At 41.3% G+C, this 21,852-nt stretch overlaps 2 protein-coding genes across 7 annotated transcripts in view; one reads left to right on the forward strand and one right to left on the reverse strand.

The window, feature by feature from the left end:
• Positions 1-713: 713 nt before the first annotated feature.
• On the forward strand, positions 714-21,197 carry pwwp2a (PWWP domain containing 2A). 4 transcript variants are annotated; one of them, XR_015079320.1, is made up of 4 exons: positions 980-1,217; positions 7,262-8,933; positions 20,596-20,751; positions 20,834-21,197. XR_015079320.1 is itself a non-coding variant. In XM_085995409.1 (3 exons), exons 1-2 carry the CDS (start codon positions 982-984, stop codon positions 8,919-8,921), a joined length of 1,896 nt encoding a protein of 631 aa, XP_085851535.1. In that variant the 5' UTR covers positions 714-981; the 3' UTR covers positions 8,922-8,933; positions 20,596-20,827. The 4 variants fall into 4 exon arrangements, 2 of the variants coding, with proteins under 2 accessions (XP_085851535.1, XP_085851534.1); XR_015079319.1 differs by having other exon boundaries at positions 20,596-20,746; XM_085995409.1 differs by lacking the exon at positions 20,834-21,197 and having other exon boundaries at positions 714-1,217; positions 20,596-20,827.
• ttc1 (tetratricopeptide repeat domain 1) overlaps positions 19,223-21,852 on the reverse strand; it is a 91,325-nt gene continuing 88,695 nt past the window's right edge. For 2 of the 3 annotated variants that reach the window (XM_085995413.1, XM_085995411.1), the window contains exon 8: positions 19,223-20,112. In XM_085995413.1, coding sequence (XP_085851539.1) covers positions 19,961-20,112 — 152 coding nt within the window. In that variant the 3' untranslated portion in view covers positions 19,223-19,960. The remainder of the gene's footprint in view (positions 20,113-21,852) is intronic. The other variant, XM_085995410.1, reaches the window with a different exon arrangement.

Here is a 21,852-nt window from a genome sequence, read left to right on the forward strand (position 1 = left end):
TTCAGTAAATCACATGCTCAGACTCCTAATTGCAGTGGAAGTTCAATGAAATGTTTTCTGAACTTCTGCATTAAATTGTTTATTGGTCGTTTTTGCAATTTTCAAATCAAACCAAAACAACACAATGAAACCACGTGTATTAGAATGAGAGGTAGAAGAGAAGGCCAGTCCACCCATCTGACCCTGGGCATTTCCGACACCTTCTCCTCCTAAACTCAGTTTCTCACTAGTACTTAGTCTATCAACAAATGTACTAAACTATCCTGCTAAAGCTCACACAATGCACCAACTATAGCATTTACCCCTCAAGTCTATTCGCATTTTACTTAACAGTTCACATGGCAACCAAATTTTAATTTGATTTGTTAACGTTTATTTAAAGTTTTATTAGTTACAGTTTATTTGTTTATTTTTGATTGGTCCTACCAAAAGAGGAACAGTTCACATGGAAAAAGAGGTCAAAGATCTGCTCACACGTGGACAAAGCAACTTCTTTTCAACTCTACAGTACAATGTTGCTAACAGATACTGCTTCTAAAAAAAAATCTTGATTTCATTAATATATTTAATAAATATAATTACATCGCTATTTATTCCAATCAATTGCATTGTAGCCATAACCCTATTTATAGCATGGTGCACGATGATTGATAGCTAGTCCAACGAGTCAGAAGCGGCTGTGAGCTCCAGGGCTGAGGTTTTTGATTGATGGTCTGTCCCACCATTCAGAAACCTCGGTGCGTAATTGAGCTGTGCGGGTTCTCATAGCAACGTCGTGGCAATTCCAGAATAGACGTTGCGCCCAACCAGTCCCAGAGCGCCTTTTGTCCTTACGTCATTTAATTGACAGCTCGGCTGGCCACTCGCCGCTTCCTCAGGGCAATAGTGGCCGAACGGCGATTGATTGACAGTTCGAAGAGACAAATGAGATGAAGCTGATTGTGGACACTGACCTATAGAGGCGCAGCAAAGAGGCGGGCAATGCCCGCCCCAAACACAGGCCGGCGAGCAGTGGAGCGGGTGCAGAAGAGAAACGGCACTCAGGAACGGGGAGGAAGCAAAATGGCGGCCCTGGGTGTTGGCGTCGCCGCCGTGAAACTCCTGGTGGGCTCCGAAGTGAGGGTAACGGTGGATCATATCGTCGACGATGCGTTGGTCGTGTCCTTGTGCTTCGAGGAGAAGCTATTCTCAGGGGTTCTAATGGACATTTCTAGAAGGTACCGAAACACACGAGAAAACCAAAATTAAAATTTAAAAAAAACCCCGAGAGGCGGACGAGGCCTGGAGCTGCAGCCGGTTACCTGGAGGGCGGGGGCAGGGGCAGGTGAAATGGGACTTCCGCGTAGCCTTAAAAGTGGCTGTGGGCCTAGCCCGTGTGCAAGAGGGAGGGGAGAAGGAGCCAGCCGGTGGCGGTCTGCGTTTTGTCCGCGCTCTGCTGCATCCTAAAAGCTCTGAAGGCACGCAGCGCCCGCAGGACGTGCGGTGGGAGAGAGGGGGGCAGCGCGGGCACTGCCCAGCCCAGCCCATGCTCCAACTCTACAACACTGAGCCCAGCTGGAATTCAATGCATCATCATTGATCTGAACTTTGATTATGGAAATTGGGATTAGGATTGTGAATTTCCTCATCAATGCCCTTCCTCCTAGGGTTTACTTTGTTTCGTGCCTGTGAATGATGGCATCTACTTTTGAATTTAGGGATAATCAGTATCTCAAATAGTCAAACACTTAAAGTCAAACATATCGAATGAAAGATCATAGCTTGGTTTACAGATAAGCCAACTTTTGTCTACAAATTTAAAGAACTACTTGAATAGTTGAAGTACCTATAACTGATGGTCACATTATATTGCACAGTAATTACATTTCAATTTCCATTATGCTGCTTGAAAATGAATTTGAGTGGCTGGTAATTTTTGTGTGGCAAGGAGCAAGGGGAAAAGTGGTAGAATTAGACATTAGGTAGAATTTATGTGTCTACATCAAAACAGTAAACATGTTTTGTTTCACTGTACAGTTTGCATTCCACAAGTAATTAGCCAAGTTGATAAAATAAATCAATATCCAAGTGTACTTGGCAATATACATCTGTAAAAACATAGACATTGGCTGTACTTCTTTGTAACAAAAAAACTTTTAAAAGAAGTGTGTCTATGTGTAGAGTCTCTGCTACTCACTCAGCTGAAGGTCTCATATGTGTCTTAAGGTTTTTTCTGGCCTCCAGATGTGCTTTCGAAGTCCACCCTCCTGCGTGTCCCCTTCTCTCAACCTGGTGAGAGCCCAAGATTCCCCCAACATGGTAATGTGTGCTGCTCTTGGATCAAGAGTTGGGAAATTCTTCTGGTAGGTGGGGCAGCTCTAGCCTCCCATGCAATGTGAAACTAGTCTATTTCCAGAGAACAACGCAATTTTGCATTGCAAAGAAGTCTTGGTGAGCTTCCAATACGTTTCCTGATGCACTTTGTTCAGCAGTCACAGGGTATTTTGGGTACCTTGTTTTGTTTGTAATTTTTTTGTGGAGATAAATTTTGGGTGTGATTCCACACCTTTTTGGGAATTTTGTGCTCTTGAACCTGAAGGATGTTGGTGCTAGGGAATTCAACATTTTCTATTTTAGGCAGCCACTGTCAACATTTAGCATTCCCAGATCAGTTATACCATGGTTAGATAGAAAGTAAAGCCCCCTGTACTCTACTTCTCCATTGCACCTCCACCCTAACCTCAAAAGAACAACCAGTGTGACATTTTCATTTTACATATCCGCCATCCTGTGGCCTCTGAGTGAGATTGATTTGTGTGAAATTAAGATACAAGGAACTAGATTGAGACTGCTCAAATTTATTTTGCATAAGACCAGCCAGCAGACAGAGCACATGTTCATCTATCTCAATAGCAAAATACTGCAGATGCTGGAAATCTGAAATAACAGAAAATGCTGGAAACACTCAGCGGGCTAGGCAGCATCCGTGAAGAGAGAAATAAGAGTTAACGTTTCAGGTCTGTGACCCTTCATTGAAGGGTCACAGACGTTTCTCTCTCCACAGATGCTGCCTGGCCTGCTGAGTGTTTCCAGTATTTTCTGTTCATCTATCAGTCTAGGCTACATTGCAGCAATGGCCATAAAATGAAGGACCATTTGTCCCTCCCAATGCATTACTTTGTCTCCAAGTACATTTGTTTTAATAATTCAAGTTAAATGTTGAAAGGATCCTTTTTTAAAGTAGCTATCTGCTCTAATTACTGAGATCATCTGTATATGAAATCTATTTTGAATTTATTTTTGTCAGCTTAAAAATTGATTATTGGCTATTTCTCTCCCCATTATTGCCAGGATTGGTATTTTGGGAGCAGAACTAGCAAGCAATTCGGAGAGCCAACATGCAATTGCTGTAGTGCGACAGTAACATATATTTTTATGTGAGAAATATAAATTGCTACAGGTAAGCATTTCAAGAATTCTTTCAGTCAAAAGACTTTAGCTTTGTATACCATAAATGCAATCTGATGATTTCAGCCGTTGTGTAGAAGACACCCTCTGTAAATCTATTTAATTAACTATTCTGTGTCAGCCTACCCGATTACACTAGTTGGTCTAGTGTCAAAATATTCACCTACGTAATGATGGAAGTGAAGAATTTTAGTGGAAATCCTCTGGGAAAGTGAGCCAAATTAGATACTTTTTATTAAATGGGTGATTTTTTGCTGTAAATGATCAAACGCTTGGGTATCATTTGAACATGACGTGTATATTACATGTTTGTTCCAGCATTGGTTTCTCACATTAATTATGTTCCGTAATGAAGTCTTGATCGTCCCAATGTCCGGCAATGTTTCACACCCATTTCTAGTATTGAGCTATTTTTGAATGCTCTGTATTTGAGATTTTTCTCTCCTGACAAAACCTGCCTGTTTATAGTTTGTTTCACCAGAAATAGGGTGACAGCTGTGGTCTAAAGCTGGCTTCACTTTTGCTGCTGTCATTGCTGTTTATTGTGCTGGAAAGGTGAAGGTTTGAAACAACTGACTTTTGGAATTACACCAAAAGGCAGGATACTGAAAAGTCATTTCTTAACTTATGCCATTTCTCGTTGCAAATGGGAAGCTCAATGATGGATTAATTTGGCTCATGTTTGCTTCTATAAATAGGGAATGAATACAGAGCCTAAAGTGAAGCTTGTAGGGCAAGTATCTGCCCAAGTCAGTTGTTAAAAATCACAATGTGCTAAATGTTAGAAATGTACTTACTGTATCATTATAGTGTCATTTAGAAACTGAAAAGCTTACTGTGTGTATCAGTACAGGTTAATAAGTATGCATTTACTGGTCCACCAGATGAGTGTAGTTTAAATAGCCTAGCATGAGATTTAGGAAACTTATTTAACCCACTTCATTCACTACATTGTAACTTTGATGTACAGCTTTGTCACTGCTGAGATGCGCTGTGTAAGTAATATATTTTTCCTTCACATCTTTTTTACTATAAAGTGCAAATACTCAGTTTAATGAAGTTGGTCCTGAAAAATCACAAGCGAGTTAGAAGGCTATTGGAGGTGGGAATATAAGTAGTGTACTTGAATTCTTCTGTCCCTCACCATCAGTAAGGATTCTTTTCCTACCACAGTACAAGTTTAGATGCACTAAGTACATTATTGTATTGCATAAGTTGGAAACATTAACACAAAGATTGGAGTCCCCCAAGGATCTATCCTTGGCCCCCATCCTATTTCTCAGCTACATGCTGCCCCTCGGCGACATCATCTGAAAACACAGCGTTGGTTTCCATATGTACGCTGACTAAGCCCAACTCTACCTCGCCACTCACCACTATCTCTCTTGACCCCTCCACTCTCTAAATTGTCTGACTGCTTATCCAACATCCAGTACTGAATGAACAGAAGTTTCCTCCGACTAAATATTGGGAAGACCAAAGCCATTGTCTTCAGTCCCCGCCGCAAACTCCATTCCCTAGCCACCGACTCCATCCCTCTCCCTGGAACCTTGGTGTCATATTTGACCCCGAAACTAGCTTTCAACCACATCCACGCCATCACTAAGACCGCCTATTTCCACCTCCGTAACATCGCCCTGCCTCAGCTCATCTGCTGAAACCCTCATCCATGCCTTTGTTAACTCTAGACTTGACTATTCCAACGCACTCCTGGCTGGCCTCCCAAGTTCTACCCCCCTGTAAACTTGAGGTCATCCAAAACTCAGTTTCCAGTGTCCTAACTTGCACTAAGTCCTGTTCACCCATCACCCCTGTGCTCGCTGACCTACATTGGCCCCTGGTTAAGCAATGCCTCTATTTCAAAATTCTCATCCTGTTTTCAAATCCCTCCATGGCCTCACCCCTCCCCATCTCTAATCTCCTCCAGCAAAACACCCCCGAGATATCTGCGCTCCTCTAATTCTGGCATCTTGTGCATCCCTGATTTTTTAATCGCTCAACCATTGGCGGCCATGCCTTCAGCTGCCATGGCCCTAGCCCTGGAATTCCTTCACTAAGTCTCTCTGCCCTGCTACCTTTCTTTCCTCCTTTAAGACTTTCATTAAAACCTAACTCTTTGACCAAGTTTTTGGTCATATGTCCTTGCTTGTGTGGCTCGGTATCAAATTTTGTTTGATAACGCTCCTGCAAAGCCAGTGTTCCCTGTAATTTTTTTTCAGGATGTGCGGACCCTTTTCAAAATACCGCACATACGCAGTTTTTCTATTGAAAAGCCAGCTGTGTGGGACTCCTGGAGCACTGTGCGGCCGCACAGCTTACACGGAACATTGTGTGGCCGCACAGCTTACAGGGAACATTGTGTGATGTGCCTTGGGACATTTTACATTAAAAGTGCTATATAAATACAAGTTGTTGGCATTTAATTCTTCAGAACACTTCTGGGGAGAAATACCAGCAGTTTAAAAACTCTGCCTTAATTTGGGTTCTCAGCCGATCATTCTGCTCAGTGATTAGCTATCGGTGTTAAAATTCTGGTACTAGTGGCCTCAAATCGGAGCAATCACTAGTGTGGTTTAAATTAATCTCATCCTCTAATCTTCGACAGATGCCTTCTAGCTCATCATTGCCAAAATGTAAAAGTCAAACATAGATGTTTATTAGTCTTCGACTGGGAGTGTGAGTGCAAGCACTTTATATTTTGCAGGGATTTTGGGGGGGGGAGGAGAGGAGAAGAGAGAAAGAAAGTGAAGATGATTCATCTGTACTCAAGTCTGCCACCACGTTGGAATTTTTCTTGACTGTTAATTAAGAATTTGATTTTACGATGACAGGAGGCAAAGAGACCAGTGGGAATAAACAATTCTGGAACAAAGTATCATTTATAAGAATCTCCACTCACAGGGCAATTGCTTCCTTGATGTTCTGAATTAAACCTTTTGATTCCAAGATGAAATGAATGTAGGAACAAAGTGAATCAGGGAGGCCACATTTAAAAGTCACTGTTGTTGATGAGAAGCATTGCACCAACAATCCACCTGTTTACTGCTGCATCTCAATTTTGGACTTGTGTAATTACTAGCCAGGACTCTGTTGAATGCTTATTTAGTGGAAGCCTTTATAAAACCTGTGTAAATGATGGCGAACTCAAGAGCTGTTATTCTGCTACAATCACGTGCGTGTTAAACAAATTGGTCACTTACCAGGTAAGTAAGTACCCAGAAAGGTCAGTTACTGCATCTTCCAACAAATGGAAATAAATTGTACAAATCCTATTAAACCCCTTTTCTGGACTATAATGAGAGTGAATGGAATCAAACTTCATTCTGAGACGCCTTGCAGGTCTGTTTGGGAGATGACCTCGAACTAGAATTAACTTTTCATTTTGAAAGCCGCATTCTTGAGCTGTCAGTTTATAACGAGGTTTGATCATGGATTTTTTTTTTTACAACGTAATCCATATTTGCATGGCCGAAGAGGAGCGAGTCCAGTTCATTTCTGCATTGAAGCTAGTCCCTCCTGTCTGCTGTTTATTAAAAAAAAAAAAAAAGTGTAGCTCTAGACTCTTATTTCAAGAGTGTGGGTGGTATTAATAGTTTAATGTCACTTGTGTTTTCACCACAGTCAGCAATTTTGGTATACTTTTAGCCCTTTTGAGCAATTCCAGTCTTTCAGCTCAAGAATAAAAAGAAGGTATGGTTAGCTTGGAGATGAGGGATTCTATTGAATAGTACATTTTTATTTTATGACAGCAAGGTCGGGGCAAAATGTGAAAACCTGATACAAGACTGACACACTTTGTGCTGTACATTCTCAGGTTTGGGCCATATGGAATCCCTGTGACTGTGCTTCCAAAAAGGGAATACAAGGATAAAGCTGACCTCCTGCAATTTCAGTGTGAACCATTCCAGCAACATTCAAAATCTACAGGTACTTGTGAAGAGGCATCTCTGGTACCCTCCACACAACCTAATGTGGCTGATAGCCTGTGGACTGCAAAACCTGCACCATTATTTTACGAAGGAGCACCTTACCCTCCTCCATTGTTTATCAGACATACGTATAACCAGTCTATACCTCAGCCTCCTCCAAGAAGGATTAAGCGTCCTAAAAGGAAAATGTTCAGAGAAGAGTCTACTTCCATAATGAACTCTATTAAACTTAGACCAAGACAAGTACTGTGTGACCGATGCAAAAATAGTATTTCTGCAGATAAAAAGGAGTTGAGAAGGGGTGGCAGCACAAATGACACTTCTCGAAATGAGGACAAAAAACGAAAAAATGACAGTATGCCTGCTATGTCAAAGAGACTGAAAACGGATCACAAAATGGAAGCGAAAACTCAGTGCGATAGTCAGAAGCGAAATACTGTCATTAAAATTTCAAATCTATCTCCAGGCAAGGGCAAAGTAGTCAAAATTTCTCAAATACACAGTTCTAAAGTGCACTTGAATCCCAAGAAAGTGCTGCAGAACAAGAATGTAGATCACATAAAAGCCAGGGAAGTTTTGAAAATGGCCAAAGAGAAAGTTCAAAAGAAACAGCAGCAGGAAGTTTCATCTTCTGGTGATACCATTCCAAAAGTTCATTTTACACGGCGCTTTCAAACTACCAACTCTGGCTCTCTCCCTCCACGGATTCGCTTAAAACCACAGAGATACAGGAATGAAGAAAATGACTCTGCTTACAAGGCTAAACTTGAGAGACTACGCAGCTGCAAGACAGCCTCCAAAGCGCCGCCTCGCTGCACCTCCTCCCGCTCAGCAGGTGAGCAGCCTTCTGAAAAAGATAGTCCCACAAAAGGGTTGGAACAGCCCACTGATGAGAATAAAGACACAAGGGAAATAAAATGGCCTTGTGAGCAGGATGAAAAACAATTGGGGAAAAGGGGCAGCAGAGGCAATATAACCGTTTATATGACCTACAGTCAAAATAAATCAGACTCTTCCACCTTTTCAGTTTGTAGTAGTGATAGCGCAGATGATATAAAATCCTCCAACTCAGAATGTAGTTCTACTGAAACATTTGACTTTCCTCCAGGCAGCATGCATGTACCTTGCTCCTCCTCCTCTTCCTCCTCAAAAGAAGAAAAAATCACTAATTCCTTGAAACTGGAAGTCTTTACCAAAAATGTCTCTAAGTGTGTGACTCCAGATGGCAAGACCATATGTGTAGGGGACATTGTCTGGGCCAAGATTTATGGCTTCCCCTGGTGGCCTGCCCGCATACTCACTATAACTGTAAGCCGGAAAGATAATGGCTTTTTAGTAAGACAGGAGGCCAGAATTTCATGGTTTGGGTCCCCAACAACATCTTTCCTGAATCTTTCACAAGTCTCCCCGTTTTTAGAAAACTTCCAGTCACGGTTTAACAAGAAGAGAAAGGGCCTTTACCGTAAGGCCATCACAGAGGCAGCCAAGGCTGCAAAGCAGCTGACACCTGAAGTGCGGGCCCTGCTGACACAGTTTGAAACATGAAAACATCAAAAGGTAGGCAAGTCACGCGCCTGGAGTTCCACTAAATTGATGCCCAAATTTAAATATGTACGACTAACTGCAAAACTTCAAATTAGGCTCATTGGCCTAATGAGCGCAATTCAACAGAAGTTAGTTTTAGAATGAGGACTGCTTTCTGGCTATTATAACATTGTTAAAGAAAAAAATACTATTTAAAATTTATCAATTTTCATTTGTCCAGCATCGAGGGCAGGAATTTGGTAGTTAAAAAATAAACCAAACTTAAATCAAAGGAGGGAGGACCCCAATTTCTTTAGGCCCAGTTGCCATGGAAACATTTCACACATTGGGTGTGTAGGAACCTTAGCCTTGAGGGAATGTGTACTAGCTATAGAACTGTACGATGAGATGTGTTTCTAAGTTCCTGCCCTGCCAATGTCCAGCTTTTATAGGATGTTTTAAGATGGAATTTCTGCTCCTTGGGATCCACCAGGGAAAAGCATGTTTAAAAACTGGCAACAAGCTGTCAACCTGTTGAGACAGCTCCTCTTACTATATAATTTCAAAGAATCTTATTAAAATTCTTTTTCGTGCTAAGGATCCGACTGAGCCATGGGATTGATTGAAACACTTGGTACAGATGTACCTTGGGCAACTGGTTTTAATGCTGTTATTTTGAATATGGTCTTGTTGGACTGAAGAGAGCTTATTGGTTCATGAATAATTATCTCCCCAATACCTCTTGTATGAATGCTTTACATTGAATTTCTAGTTATGTTTCTTTTAACGAAATCATAGTTTGTATAACAACTGTGTAAATCAGTGATTCATGCTGGATGGTTTCTGCCTGCTGAACCATTGTCTAAATATTTGGGGGTGGGCAGGCAAGAAAATCAATGTAGACCATCTACTTGAAAATGTCACTTTGAAAGTTTAAATTCAGTTTATCCGGTCAATGGCTGAGCCATGCACACCAAAAAAAAGTAAATAAATGCTGGTATGTATATACAGCACAAGTTAGAGGACCAGTACTTTACAGAAAATAATCTGCTGTAGTCTTTGAATTACAGTTAAGCCATTAAACCAGGGCCCAATCTTCCTATTCAGGTGGCTGTAAAAATTACATGATACTATTGAGAGATGAGATGGGAGCTTGCCCGATTTCAGAGTCCACATTCCTCAAGCAACATCAACAAAAACAGTTGGTCATTCATTTGCTGGTTGTGGGACCTTGCTATGCATAAAATTGACTGCCGCATTTGCCTATATATCAAAGTATGTGGAGATGCTCTGAAGACATAAAAGGCACTATATAAAGCTATTTTACTACCTTTCTGTATAGCACTGGTTCTAAATGCAAATCCTATGGAAATTTATGGCAATATAACTAGCTGGCTTCAAGACAGAAAGCAGAGAGTAGGGGTAAAGGGTTGCTATTCAGAGTGGTAGAAGGTAGGAAGTGGTCTACAAGTATCAGTGCTGGATCACTTGTTCACAATTTATATTAATGATTTAGACTTGGGAATCAAAAACACTTTCTAAATTTGCAGATGACACCAAATTTGGGAAGTGAGAAATAGTCCATACTAAGGAGGACTGCAACAAATTAAAATACATTAATAAACTTGCAGAATGGGCATATAATTGGCAAATGAAATTCAACATAAATGTGAGGTTTTACATTTTGGTAAGAAAAATAGGGAGGACACATTACTTGGAAAATACAAATCTAAATGGGGTAGAAGAGCAAAGGGATCCGAGTACAAATACACATCCCAAAGTAGTGACACAGGTTAACACGGCCATTAAAAAAGCAAACCAAGCACTAGGGCTTATTTCTAGAGAGATTGAATTGAAAAGTAGAGAAGTTATGTTAAACTAATGTCGAACCTTGGTTAGACCACACTTGGCGTATTGCGTGCAGTTCTGGTCGCCATATTATAAAAAGGATATAGAGGCACTGGAGAGGGTGCAAAGATTTACAAGGATGATACCAGAAATGCAAAGGTATACCTATCAAGAAAGGATGAACAGGCTTGAAGAGAGACAGCTGAGGGGTGACCTAACAGAGGTCTTTACAATTATGAGAGGTTTTGATAGAGTGGATAGAGAGAGAGTGTTTCCACTTGTGGGGAAGAGCAAAACTAGAGACCATCAATATAAAATAGTTACCAAGAAATCAAATAGGGAATTCAGAAGAAACTTTTTGCCCAGAGAGTGGTGAGAATGTGGAACTTGCTACCACAAGGAGTGATTGAAGCGAATAGTATGGATGCATTTAAGGGGAGGTTAGATAAGCATATGAAGGAGAAGGGAATAGAGGGTTATGCTGATCGAGTTAGATGAGAGGAGACTCGAGTGGAGCATAAACGCTGGCATGGACTGGTTGGGCAGAATGGCCTGGTTTCTGTGCTGTATATCCTATGTAATCCTACATAATAAAGATGTGTGAAGTAAGTGCTCAAAAGGAGTGAACCAGAAATGTGTGTTTATTGATAGTCACTTTAGAGCATCGCAAATGTTATCTAAATCTATTTTTGTAAAGAAAAATTGGGAGTTTGCATTCCTGCCACCATCTTTGTTTTGACTGTTTGATTCTCTCCTTGTACTCAACAAGGTGAGCGATGTTATTGCTGGCAAATGGAACCCTTCCCAGTTCAGGTACCCACTATCAGCACTAAGTATTTTGTGTTCTCCAAATCAGCATTGGCAATGACATGTTTGTTGCCCATCCATAGTTGCTCTGAACTTGCTAGACCACTGTAGAGAGCATCAAGAGTCAACCTCTCTGTCCCATTGGAATCACGTTGACCAGACAGGGTAGTAGTGGCAGGTTCTCTTCCCCTGAAGATGTGAATCAGCTGGGTTTCTACAGTAATCCAACAGTTTTCAGGTATCCAAAATAAAACTCCCTCTACCACAACATACCATGGCCTTAACCTCAGAATAGCACTTTTACTGCACCAGTGTGATGACATTCTATCCATTTTCCATTCCAGCAAGAGGCTTCTGAGGGAGACTGCCAATTAAGGACAGTTTTATGCTCTAGGCCTAAGCTTACTAGTTTGAGACTGGCTAAAATTATTCCACACAGGACACAATTATAGGCAGCAGACCCAGATTACCTTTCTTTCTTTAGTTTGGGACGGATTTGAACAAAGGAACTGCACCATCTAGATCCCTCACCACTTGTTTCTATAATAGATATTGTATTTTATCTTGCCATGTGCTGCATTATGCAAATTAACCTTTAAACTGCAATTCCCATCCATTTAACCGTACATGGTTCCTGCATGTGGATCTAATCAATGCAGAGTGAAGAATTCCTGAAAAAAAAAGAGCAGGTGGAAATTGCGCATAAATGAATGGACCAGCTATTCATTAGCAGTGTAGAAGAAAATAGTTTTTCTATGTTTCCCTTGTAAAATACTGACAATTAACTGATTGCACATATTTCAGAAATCTGTCAAGTTTAATGTAACAGTTACCTTTTTGAACTATAAACTATTTCAATTGTTTCTTAATCTGCCTGCTTCTAGCTTTTTTTTCTCCTTGGGTTAGATGAAGTGATCGAGCTGATAGTGAGCCTATTCCATCGGCCACAGTTCCATATGCATTTAATGCAGAAATGTGAAGTGATACATTTTGGTAGAATGAAGAGAGGAAATATAAACTAGAGGGTGCATGAACAGAGACCTAGGGGTATATGTGCACAAATCGTTGAAGGTGGCAGGACAGGTTGAGAAAGCATTTAAAGCTTACAGGATCTTGGGCTTCATGAATAGAGGTATAGAGTACAAAAGTATGGAAATTATGATGAACCTGTATACAACACTGGTTTGGCCTCAACTGGAGTATTGTGTCCAATTTAGGAAGGATGTGAAGGCCTTGGAGAGAGTGCAGAAAAGATTTGAGAATGATTCCAGGGATGAGGGACTTCAGTTACGTGGATAGACTGGAGAAGCTGGGATTGGTCTCAGCGCAGAGAAGATTGAGAGGAGATTTGATAGAGGTGCTCAAAATCATGAGGGGTCTGGACAGAGTAGATAAACTGTTCCCATTGGCAGAAGGGTCGAGAACCAGAGGACACAGAAGTACCAAAGGCGACATGAGGAAAAACTTTTTATTCAGCGAGTGGTTAGGATCTGGAATGCAATGCCTAAAAAGGATGTGGAGGCAGACTCAATCACTGCTTTCAAAAGGGAATTGGATAAGTACCTGAAGGAGAAAAAATTGCAAGGCTACGGGGAAAGGGCTTAGCTGAAGTGCTCTTGCAGAGAGCTGGCATGGGCTCGACAGGCTGAATGGTTACATCACGGAAGGCCATTCTATGCTGCCTGGAAAATGGGGCCAGATTACATTTGCCACAGTTCCACATGCAACTTGGAAAATAGGGCCAGGTTGCAGATAGGCAAGAACATGCAGACCTTTGCCTAAGTCTAATCCTAACATGGAAGTGAAGTGCTAATTTAATAATCTTCCTGTAACAGTTTTAATATTAAAGGTTGCATTGCTAGCATATGGTAAACATTGATGTGCTAATTTTAAATGGTCAGACTGAGAATGCTTGCTATGAAGAGTGAAAGAATGTGGAGCTCAGGTGCGTAACAGGCAAACCTGTTGTGGACTTTAGGTAGTTCTGTTTACATCCACATTTATATCGCCTTTGTCTGAAAAAGAAAATGATTGCTGCAAAGAAAAACCTTAAATGCTCTCTCTTGTTTTGGTAACTTTTCAACAATATGTTGTGCCGAATTGATAAATAAACATGATCAGAGGGCAGCATCACAGCTGCTAGCTACGAATGAAAATGGATCAGGCAATATTGCTTTGGCAAGACAAAAGGCATTGCTGTGGAGGGGAATGATAAGTTACTGTTGCAGATGTTAAGTAATTGCACTTGCTAATTCATAGACAACCGTCTATATACCCTGCTGTTTAAATAGCTTTGAATATATATAACCTGTTTAATCCTGTTTAAAATTGTATCATACGGGTGAGAGAAATTGATATATTTATGAATCGGCACTGTTGTACCTTCCAAATTAAAACTTATCAAGCTATCAAATCATCAGTGTTACAAAACTATGCTTTGAGACCTAAAGGCTTCTACATCATAGGACTGCAAAGCTGTAGGGATAATGAATATTCTAAATTCATAAGTTGAATAAAGCAACATAAGGACTGATTAACCAGTGGTGGAGGAAGCAGAGGTAAGCCAGCACTAAAGCCCCAGGACTAAGACTACTTTCCACTTTTTTTTTTTAGCTTTATGTACAGTTCCTATAATCATTTAACTTAAATCTGTAAATGAATTTTTAATTCTACAATTAAAATAAGGAAGATTGGTAAAACTTTAATGTTAGGCCCCCCCTCCCTTCAAATGCAATCTGAAATTCTGTACTCTTACTCTACCACAGCATCCTGGGTTTTTTGGCAAATCAATTTTTCTGTCATAGCATGTTGTAGGTACTGTGGTCTGCACAGGTAAACATTGCATTAATAATAAAGTAAGCCTTAAAAAAAACCACTCGAGCTTCCTCAGGCGTCAAAATTTAGTTTCTATAGCTGAATGTTCAAACACGTAAACTGCTGTTATCTAGCTTGTGTGGTACTTAAGATATGCTTCAGTTAGTCTCAAAATGCAGTGATGCTTCTCCTACAATAAGAATAATGGAGTTTTACTTCAGGGGCTTAGTGGGTAAATGCATCACAACAGGACTGGAAGGGTTCCAGGTTTGATTCCTGGTCTGTCAGCCAGGCGTGTAGGGCAATAAGCTTTTAAGTTTGACCTGTGCTAGAAGTGGATAAATGTAGACATTAGTGAGGTAAGAATGAGGCTAAATGGTAGGGACCCCTATGATCAAATAGCACATTTGCATTCATTGTCTGGGTTTACAAATGAAAAATAACCACTTGGACAATGTAGTGTCCGTGTGTTGATAAAGACACTGAAGACAGGAGTTGGTTCATAGGTGTTTACTAAACAAAGTCTGGGGGGGGTTCTAACGGATATACACAATATACAGGCGTATATAGCCCGAGCGGCAATTACCGGCATTACAGCACACCTGGGCTCTTAAAGGCACATACACTGCAATTCCTCCCCTTTCAGCTAACCAGTACATCATATTTTAAGTAATTTATTAATTACATGTTATAAGAAAAATAATATACACATTGCTGTAGTTAATTATAAGTCAGTCTCTCCGGAGGCTTCCTGACTCGGTCCGGATAACGCCTCAGGGGTGTAGTAGTTTCTGGTGGTGTAGTAGGTTCTTTTGGCAAGGCTGATTCGGCTTGAATGCCAGTATCGGGTTCCAGTATCACCGGATCGGAGGTAGATATGGGTATCTCTACTTCATCGTTAGACGTATAGAGTTGTGTAGGTTGTCCCTTTTCGGATGACTATGATTTGGTCAGCATGGCGCCTTATTATGCTTTCTCCGATGTCCACGGTATATATCAGTGGTCCTAGTCGTGTGCAGATAGTTCCAGGCTGCCATTTCTCGGTACGGTAGTCCCGGGCCAAAACTTGTTGACCTATCTGGAAGGTTCTAGTTGGCCTTTCATTCATGCCTTGAAACTGCCGGTTCTCCACGTCCCTTCTGATGTTGGGCTTGACCAAATCCAGCCGGCATCTTAGGTTTCTATTGAAGAACATCATGGCGGGAGTTTGGTTGGTAACCATATGTGTTGCATTCCTGTATGCGAATAAGAAGTTATCCACCTTGTGCTGAAGTTTTATGTCTTTATTACCCATGGCCTTTATGGCCGCCTTGAAGGTCTGGACAAACCTTTCAGCCAATCCATTGGTGGCGGGATGGTATGGGGTGGACGTGTAGTGCTTAACCCCATTGTTTTTTTAAGAACTTTCTGAATTCTTCGGACACAAATTGCGGTCCATTATCAGAACATATCTTTTCCGGCAGCCCATTCCTGGCAAATATGGTCCTTAATACTGTGATGGTTTTTTCCGTGGTGGTGGAGGACATCTTTATTACCTCCGGCCACTTGGAGTGTGCATCAACCGCGATTAAGAACATTGACTTTGGTCCATTTATGGACTCAATGTGCACCCTTTGCCAGGGAGATGAGGGCCACTCCCATGGATGTAGAGGGGCTTGTGGTGGAGCGTTTTGGACCTTCTGGCATCCTAGGCAGCTCTTGGTCATTTCTTCGATGTCTCCATCGATACCTGGCCACCATACAAACGCCCTAGCTAGGTTCTTCATTTTCACTCCACCCAGATGCCCCTCGTGAAGCTCCTTTAGCACTTTATCCTGGAGTTTGGGTGGAATCACCACTCTGGATCCACACATCAAGGTTCCTCGGCACACTGACAGCTGTTCTCCTCTTTGCGAGAATGCTGGTAACAGTGGTTCGCCATGTGCTGGCCATCCCTTCACTGTTAAATCGTAGACCCGTGAGAGTCGGGTCATTTCTCGTCTCCCTTTCAATGGCAGAATTTGTTACTGGTAGACATTCCACTATGGTAGAGTGGAACATCTCTACTGGGTCTACTGTAGGTGCCTCTTCTACCGTTGGCAACGGTAGGCGCGATAAACCGTCAGCATTCCCATGCTGTTTTGATCCTTGTATTCTATGTTGTATTGGTGTGCCCCAAGAAAAAGGGACCACCTCTGTAGCCTTTGCGCTGTCATAATGGGAACACCCTTTTTAGGGTTGAATATGGAGATGAGGGGTTGATGGTCAGTCAACAAGGTAAATTTTTGTCCGTGTAGGTAATGGTTGAATTTCTTCACTCCCCATACCAGGCTGAGTGCTTCCCTGTCGATTTGGGCATAGTTACGCTCAGCTGAGTTTAATGAGCGTGACGCAAAAGCTATCAGCCGTTCTGAGCCATCAGGGAATTTATGGGATAATACTGCTCCTATGCCGTAAGGGGATGCATCGCACGCCAGTCTGATTGGCAGTGATGGGTTGTAATGAGCCAAAACTTCTTTGGACGTGATTAAGTCTTTGCATTTATGGAAGGCACGTTTACAGTCTTCGTTCCATTTCCAAATCACTCCTGTTTGTAGAAGTTCATTAAGAGGGTGTAGAAGAGTTGACAAGTTCGGTAAAAATTTATGATAGTAATTTATTAATCCCAGGAACGACCTTAATTATGAAACATTTTCAGGTGCTGGGGCTTTTATAACCGCTTCAATTTTTTCAGGTGACTTATGCAACCCTTCATTATTAATTATGTGGCCACAATATATCTGATTTTGGAAAAATTCGCACTTGGGGCGATTTGCTCGTAGGCCCCGTTCTTTCAGCCTAGTGAGCACCTGCTCCAAATTGGCAAGGTGCTCGTTGTCGTTTTCTCCTGTTACAAGGATGTCGTCTAGGTAGCATTGAGTCCCCGGAATCCCTTGCAGGACTTGCTCCATAGCTCTTTGCCAGATAGCTGGAGCTGATGCTACTCCAAAAACCAGTCGATTGTACTGGTACAGGCCTTTGTGTGTGTTTATCGTGAGATACTTTTTAGAGGCCTCCTCAACCTCCATCTGTAGATATGCCTGTACCAAGTCAATTTTGGTGAAACGTTTTCCTCCGGATAGTGAGGCGAAAATATCTTCTATCCTCGGAAGAGGATACTGTACTGTGTGAAGGACCAGGTTTACAGTCACCTTGAAGTCTCCACAGATGTGAATTTTTCTCTGTTCTTCAGATTTATCATTATTCAATGCTTTCTTCATGACTGGAACGATGGGTGTTGCCCACTCGCTCCAATCTATTTTGGATAATACGCCTGCTTTTTCCAAATTCTCCAGCTCTGCCTCGACTGCTGGACGAATTGCGTATGGTACCGGTCTTGCCTTAAAAAATTTTGGAATTGCTGCATCTTCCACTTTTATTGAGGCGGTGATGCCTTTCAAGGTTCCTAGTTTCTCTTGAAACACCACTTTGGCGTTGGCCAAGATGTCTTTTAATCGTTCAGGTATGATGTCATCATTGTTTTTTTTCTTACTGGTCACAGTCAGTGCCTGAATGGAGTGCCAGTCTAAATGTATCTTTCTGATGCATTCACGTCCCAACAACGGTGGACCACCATCTTGTAGAATGTATAAATACAACTTTTGTATTTCTTTGCCGTTGTATACAACAGGCACCCTTATTTTTCCTTTGGGGTATACTTTCTGCCCCGTATATGTTTTTAAGATAATGGATGTGTCTTTTAGAAGTATATGCGAAAATAGCCTCTTGTAATCCCGTCAATTTTATTACGGTTAGAGCTGATCCTGTATCTAGCTCCATTTTAACTGGGGACCCTGCTATCGTGAGGGTAACCCAAATGGTTTGGTAATCATCTTTGGCAAGTACATTATGTAATTTGAGACAGCTTAGTCTCTTGTTTTCGGAGTCGCTATTGCTCTTCTGGTCTTCGGAGCTACTGTCCGTCATCATTTGTACCTTCCTGTATTGATTTTTTTTTTTCTGTCTGGATTTATTTTGTCCAGATCGGCAATGTGTCCAATCTTTCCGCATTGCCTGCATGCTTTGTCCTTGAACCAGCAGTCCCTCTGGTTATGGGTGGATCTGCCGCAGCGATAACATCTTTCGAAACCCTGTGTCATTTCATGGGTGCCGAAGTCCTGTGTCTTTTGTTGTATCTCTGCAGCTCCTCCTTGCTGCTGCTTCGTATGAGACGGCCATACTGAAAGCTTTGTCCACTGTTAAATCTTTTTCAGAAAGCAGCCTTTTTTGTGTTCCTTCACTTAAGAGACCGCAAACGAATTTGTCTCGAAGATAATCTGATAGTCCTGCCCCGAATTGGCAGTACTTTGATAGCTTTCTTAATTCGGTTAGGTAATCAGCGTTACTTTCATTCTTGTTGATTTCTCTTGAAGAATTTGAATCGTTCCACTATCAGCAGCGGTGTTGGGTTTAAGTGCTCCTGCAGGGTATCAACAATTTCTTTAAAATTCTTGTCCTTTGGTTTGGCTGGAGTGATTAAATTTCGTAACAGCCTGTATGCCTTTGCGCCCATTAGGTTCAGCAGTACTGAAGCTTTTTTTTCATCTTCTATTCCATTTGCAGTGCAATATACCTCTACTCTTTCCACGTATGTGGTCCAATCCTCTCTTTCGCTATCAAAAGCATCAATATTGCCAGACTTAGGCATTTCAGAAAAGATATGGCACTTCCCGCGCTTTTCTTTTCTGCAGCAAAGATATAGCGCTTTCCTGCTGCCGATGACAACACTGTTTCCCGCGGTTTCCGTTTTTTATTTTTTTATTTACAGTTGGAGACTCGTTCCCGCCGGACTTTCTCTCCAGGTCTGAACGCTGACCTGCTTGCCGCGCCGGCCGTCTCCCGAGTGCTCCCTCCCAGTCCGTTATTGCTTGCCTCTGATTCCGCTGCCTGTCTCAGCTGTAGAGCCAGCCGCTGGAGCCCCAGCCTGACGCCCAGGAAGGATTAGCGCAGTACCTGCCACCAGCTTGGCCAGCTGGTGAAACCACAGCTTCTCTCACTTTCTTGAGTCTTCTGGACGACCAAGGAATCCATGTCCTTGAGGTGCTGCCAAATTGCAGGTAAGTCCGTTTCTACTTCGTCGCCACTGTAGTGTCCGTGTGTTGATAAAGACACTGAAGACAGGAGTTGGTTCATAGGTGTTTACTAAGCAAAGTCTGGGGGGGGGTTCTAACGGATATACACAATATATAGGCTTATATAGCCCGAGTGGCAATTACCGGCATTACAGCACACCTGGGGCTCTTAAAGGCACATAGACTACAGACAAGATACTGCCCATATAACTACCAGCACCAAGCCTTCAGTTGAGAAATGGAGTTAGAGTAAACAGATTGTATTTATGATGATGCGTGTTAATGAACATGTCTGGTGAATCATGTTTTTAATCTTGAAACTTGGATATATCTGCTGTAACTTGAAGCTTTTGTCATGTGGGGGAGAGGAAAAAGGGTGGCTGTTAGCACAGTGGAAAGCCATCCTTGCAAAGCAAGTATTCTTTACACCAGGGGAACAGATACTCAGTTTTTTTACATTACTATCTCCTGCCCTCCAATAATTTGATGTGGCATTTTTACTTACAAAACATGCAGTGAGTGATGTGCTGTTACAATGCTTACCAAGCAGGGCTTACTGTTTTCATCTCCATCACTATAAAACCAAGTAATACTAAGGATGGATTTTTGTTCAGTGGTTTCCTTTTCTTTAGGCTTTTCCTGCCCTGTAAAGCCTGTAAATGGGAGGGAAAAAATCCAATTTGTATTCTTGGAGGGGCAAGTTCAGATATTTTAGTGCAGATTATAATGCTGCAACTTCTCACTTGGTTAACAGGGTACTAGACTTGAAATCGACACTGGGATTTAAAGTACAACTTTACCTCTGCAAAAGACCATTTTGTAACCTAATTTCCCTATATAATTTCTTACAATGCTGTCAAAATTTCAGTTAACATTGGTATTTCATTTTTTTAATTTCACCTCCCTTCCCTGATGTAAAATGCTGAATTGCTTAGGAAGAGACAGTCACCCACATAATTTTTTGTCAAATCATAAGAGCTGGAATTCCTAGGTTTTAGTGGAGGTTCTTCTGTGCCTTTGTTACAAATTGTAGAATTCTATATATTCTGTAATTAAAGGCCATGTCTCCAAGAAAGAATAACCATGGGTTAATGTTTATAATATTATCTACAAAAATAACTATTACATTATTTCAGGAAACTGCTCCTCACACACAGGTTACCAAGAAGTGTCTTCAATTGGAAAAAATATTAAACTGAACAATACAAGAGAAAATGTCAAGTGATCTGTATTTGAATGCAGTGTCCTGAATAGATTTGAGTGGTGACAGCAATATCATCTTGTAACGTGAGGTGCCTAATATTCCTGTTGTGATTTTAATGGAATTATACTTGTATTGTTTGGTTTTAATTTGTTTTCCCTTTTACTTTTTAGCCCGACGACACTAAGGCTGCTGTTTTCTATGATGTCCACTACACTGCCATTTGTTGGGCTGCAACATGCAGACACCCGATACGCCATCTTGTCCGGAGTTCAAATACTTTTTTGGGGGGGCGGGGGGAGGAGGAGGATGTTGAGGGGGAGAAAGAAATTTTTAAAAAAAACTGGGACTTGCTAGTCATAATTAAACCTGACACTTGTACTTACTGTATATTGCTTTCTCACATGGAAAATTGAAAATATTTTTAAAATTTTTGCAATACTTAATGCATGTTATGAGATTTTTCTGACATATATTCAATATATATGACCCACTTGAAATGGCATTCTTTCTTAGAAATTCTTTTCATGTGATGTGCCCTCTTTAAAATGTGGTCACTGGATGAGTCCACAGTTAATGAATCCAGACGTTTCTTACAAGTACTGTAGCCCTTTTTTATTTTTTTATATATATAAATCCTGAACATTGGATTTTAATTATGAACTCAGTTTTAGAAATTGAACCATGTGTGTCAGGGATTTTTTTTACATGTAGTACTGTATTTGCTCTCCACTGGTTTTTGCTTAGTTGCTTAATATTTAAGCTATGGTCCACATTTTAGTTTTGTCTTCATATCAAAAGGAGCCCAATGTCAATTGTTTTGTGGACTTGAATACATTTAATTATGTGATTCAGCTTTAAGGTTTGCATAAAATTGAATGTTTTAAGAATGTGGTGTAAAACAATTATTCAAAGAAATTAAAATTTAGATTGTATTATGATTGTGAGGTTTGTCTCTAAATTACTTCATGCCATTATTTTTAGACATTCATTTATAATGGGGAAGGACTAAGATTCACGTGGCCCAAAGTATACCACTAAGAGATGTCTCCACGCACGGCCCATGTAGCTGGTGTCTAGTGCTGGGATTACCCAAGTATTACTGCCCTTCCCTTTAACCAGTCTTCACCTAGCCTAGCTTAAATTATGAATGGCGTGCAGTGGGAGTCAAACATGGTGCTGAGTATTGCTG

This window comes from Somniosus microcephalus, chromosome 8 (assembly GCF_052327205.1).
Source record: "Somniosus microcephalus isolate GS21.2 chromosome 8, FLI_Smic_1.0, whole genome shotgun sequence".
Taxonomy (NCBI): Eukaryota; Metazoa; Chordata; class Chondrichthyes; order Squaliformes; family Somniosidae; genus Somniosus; species Somniosus microcephalus.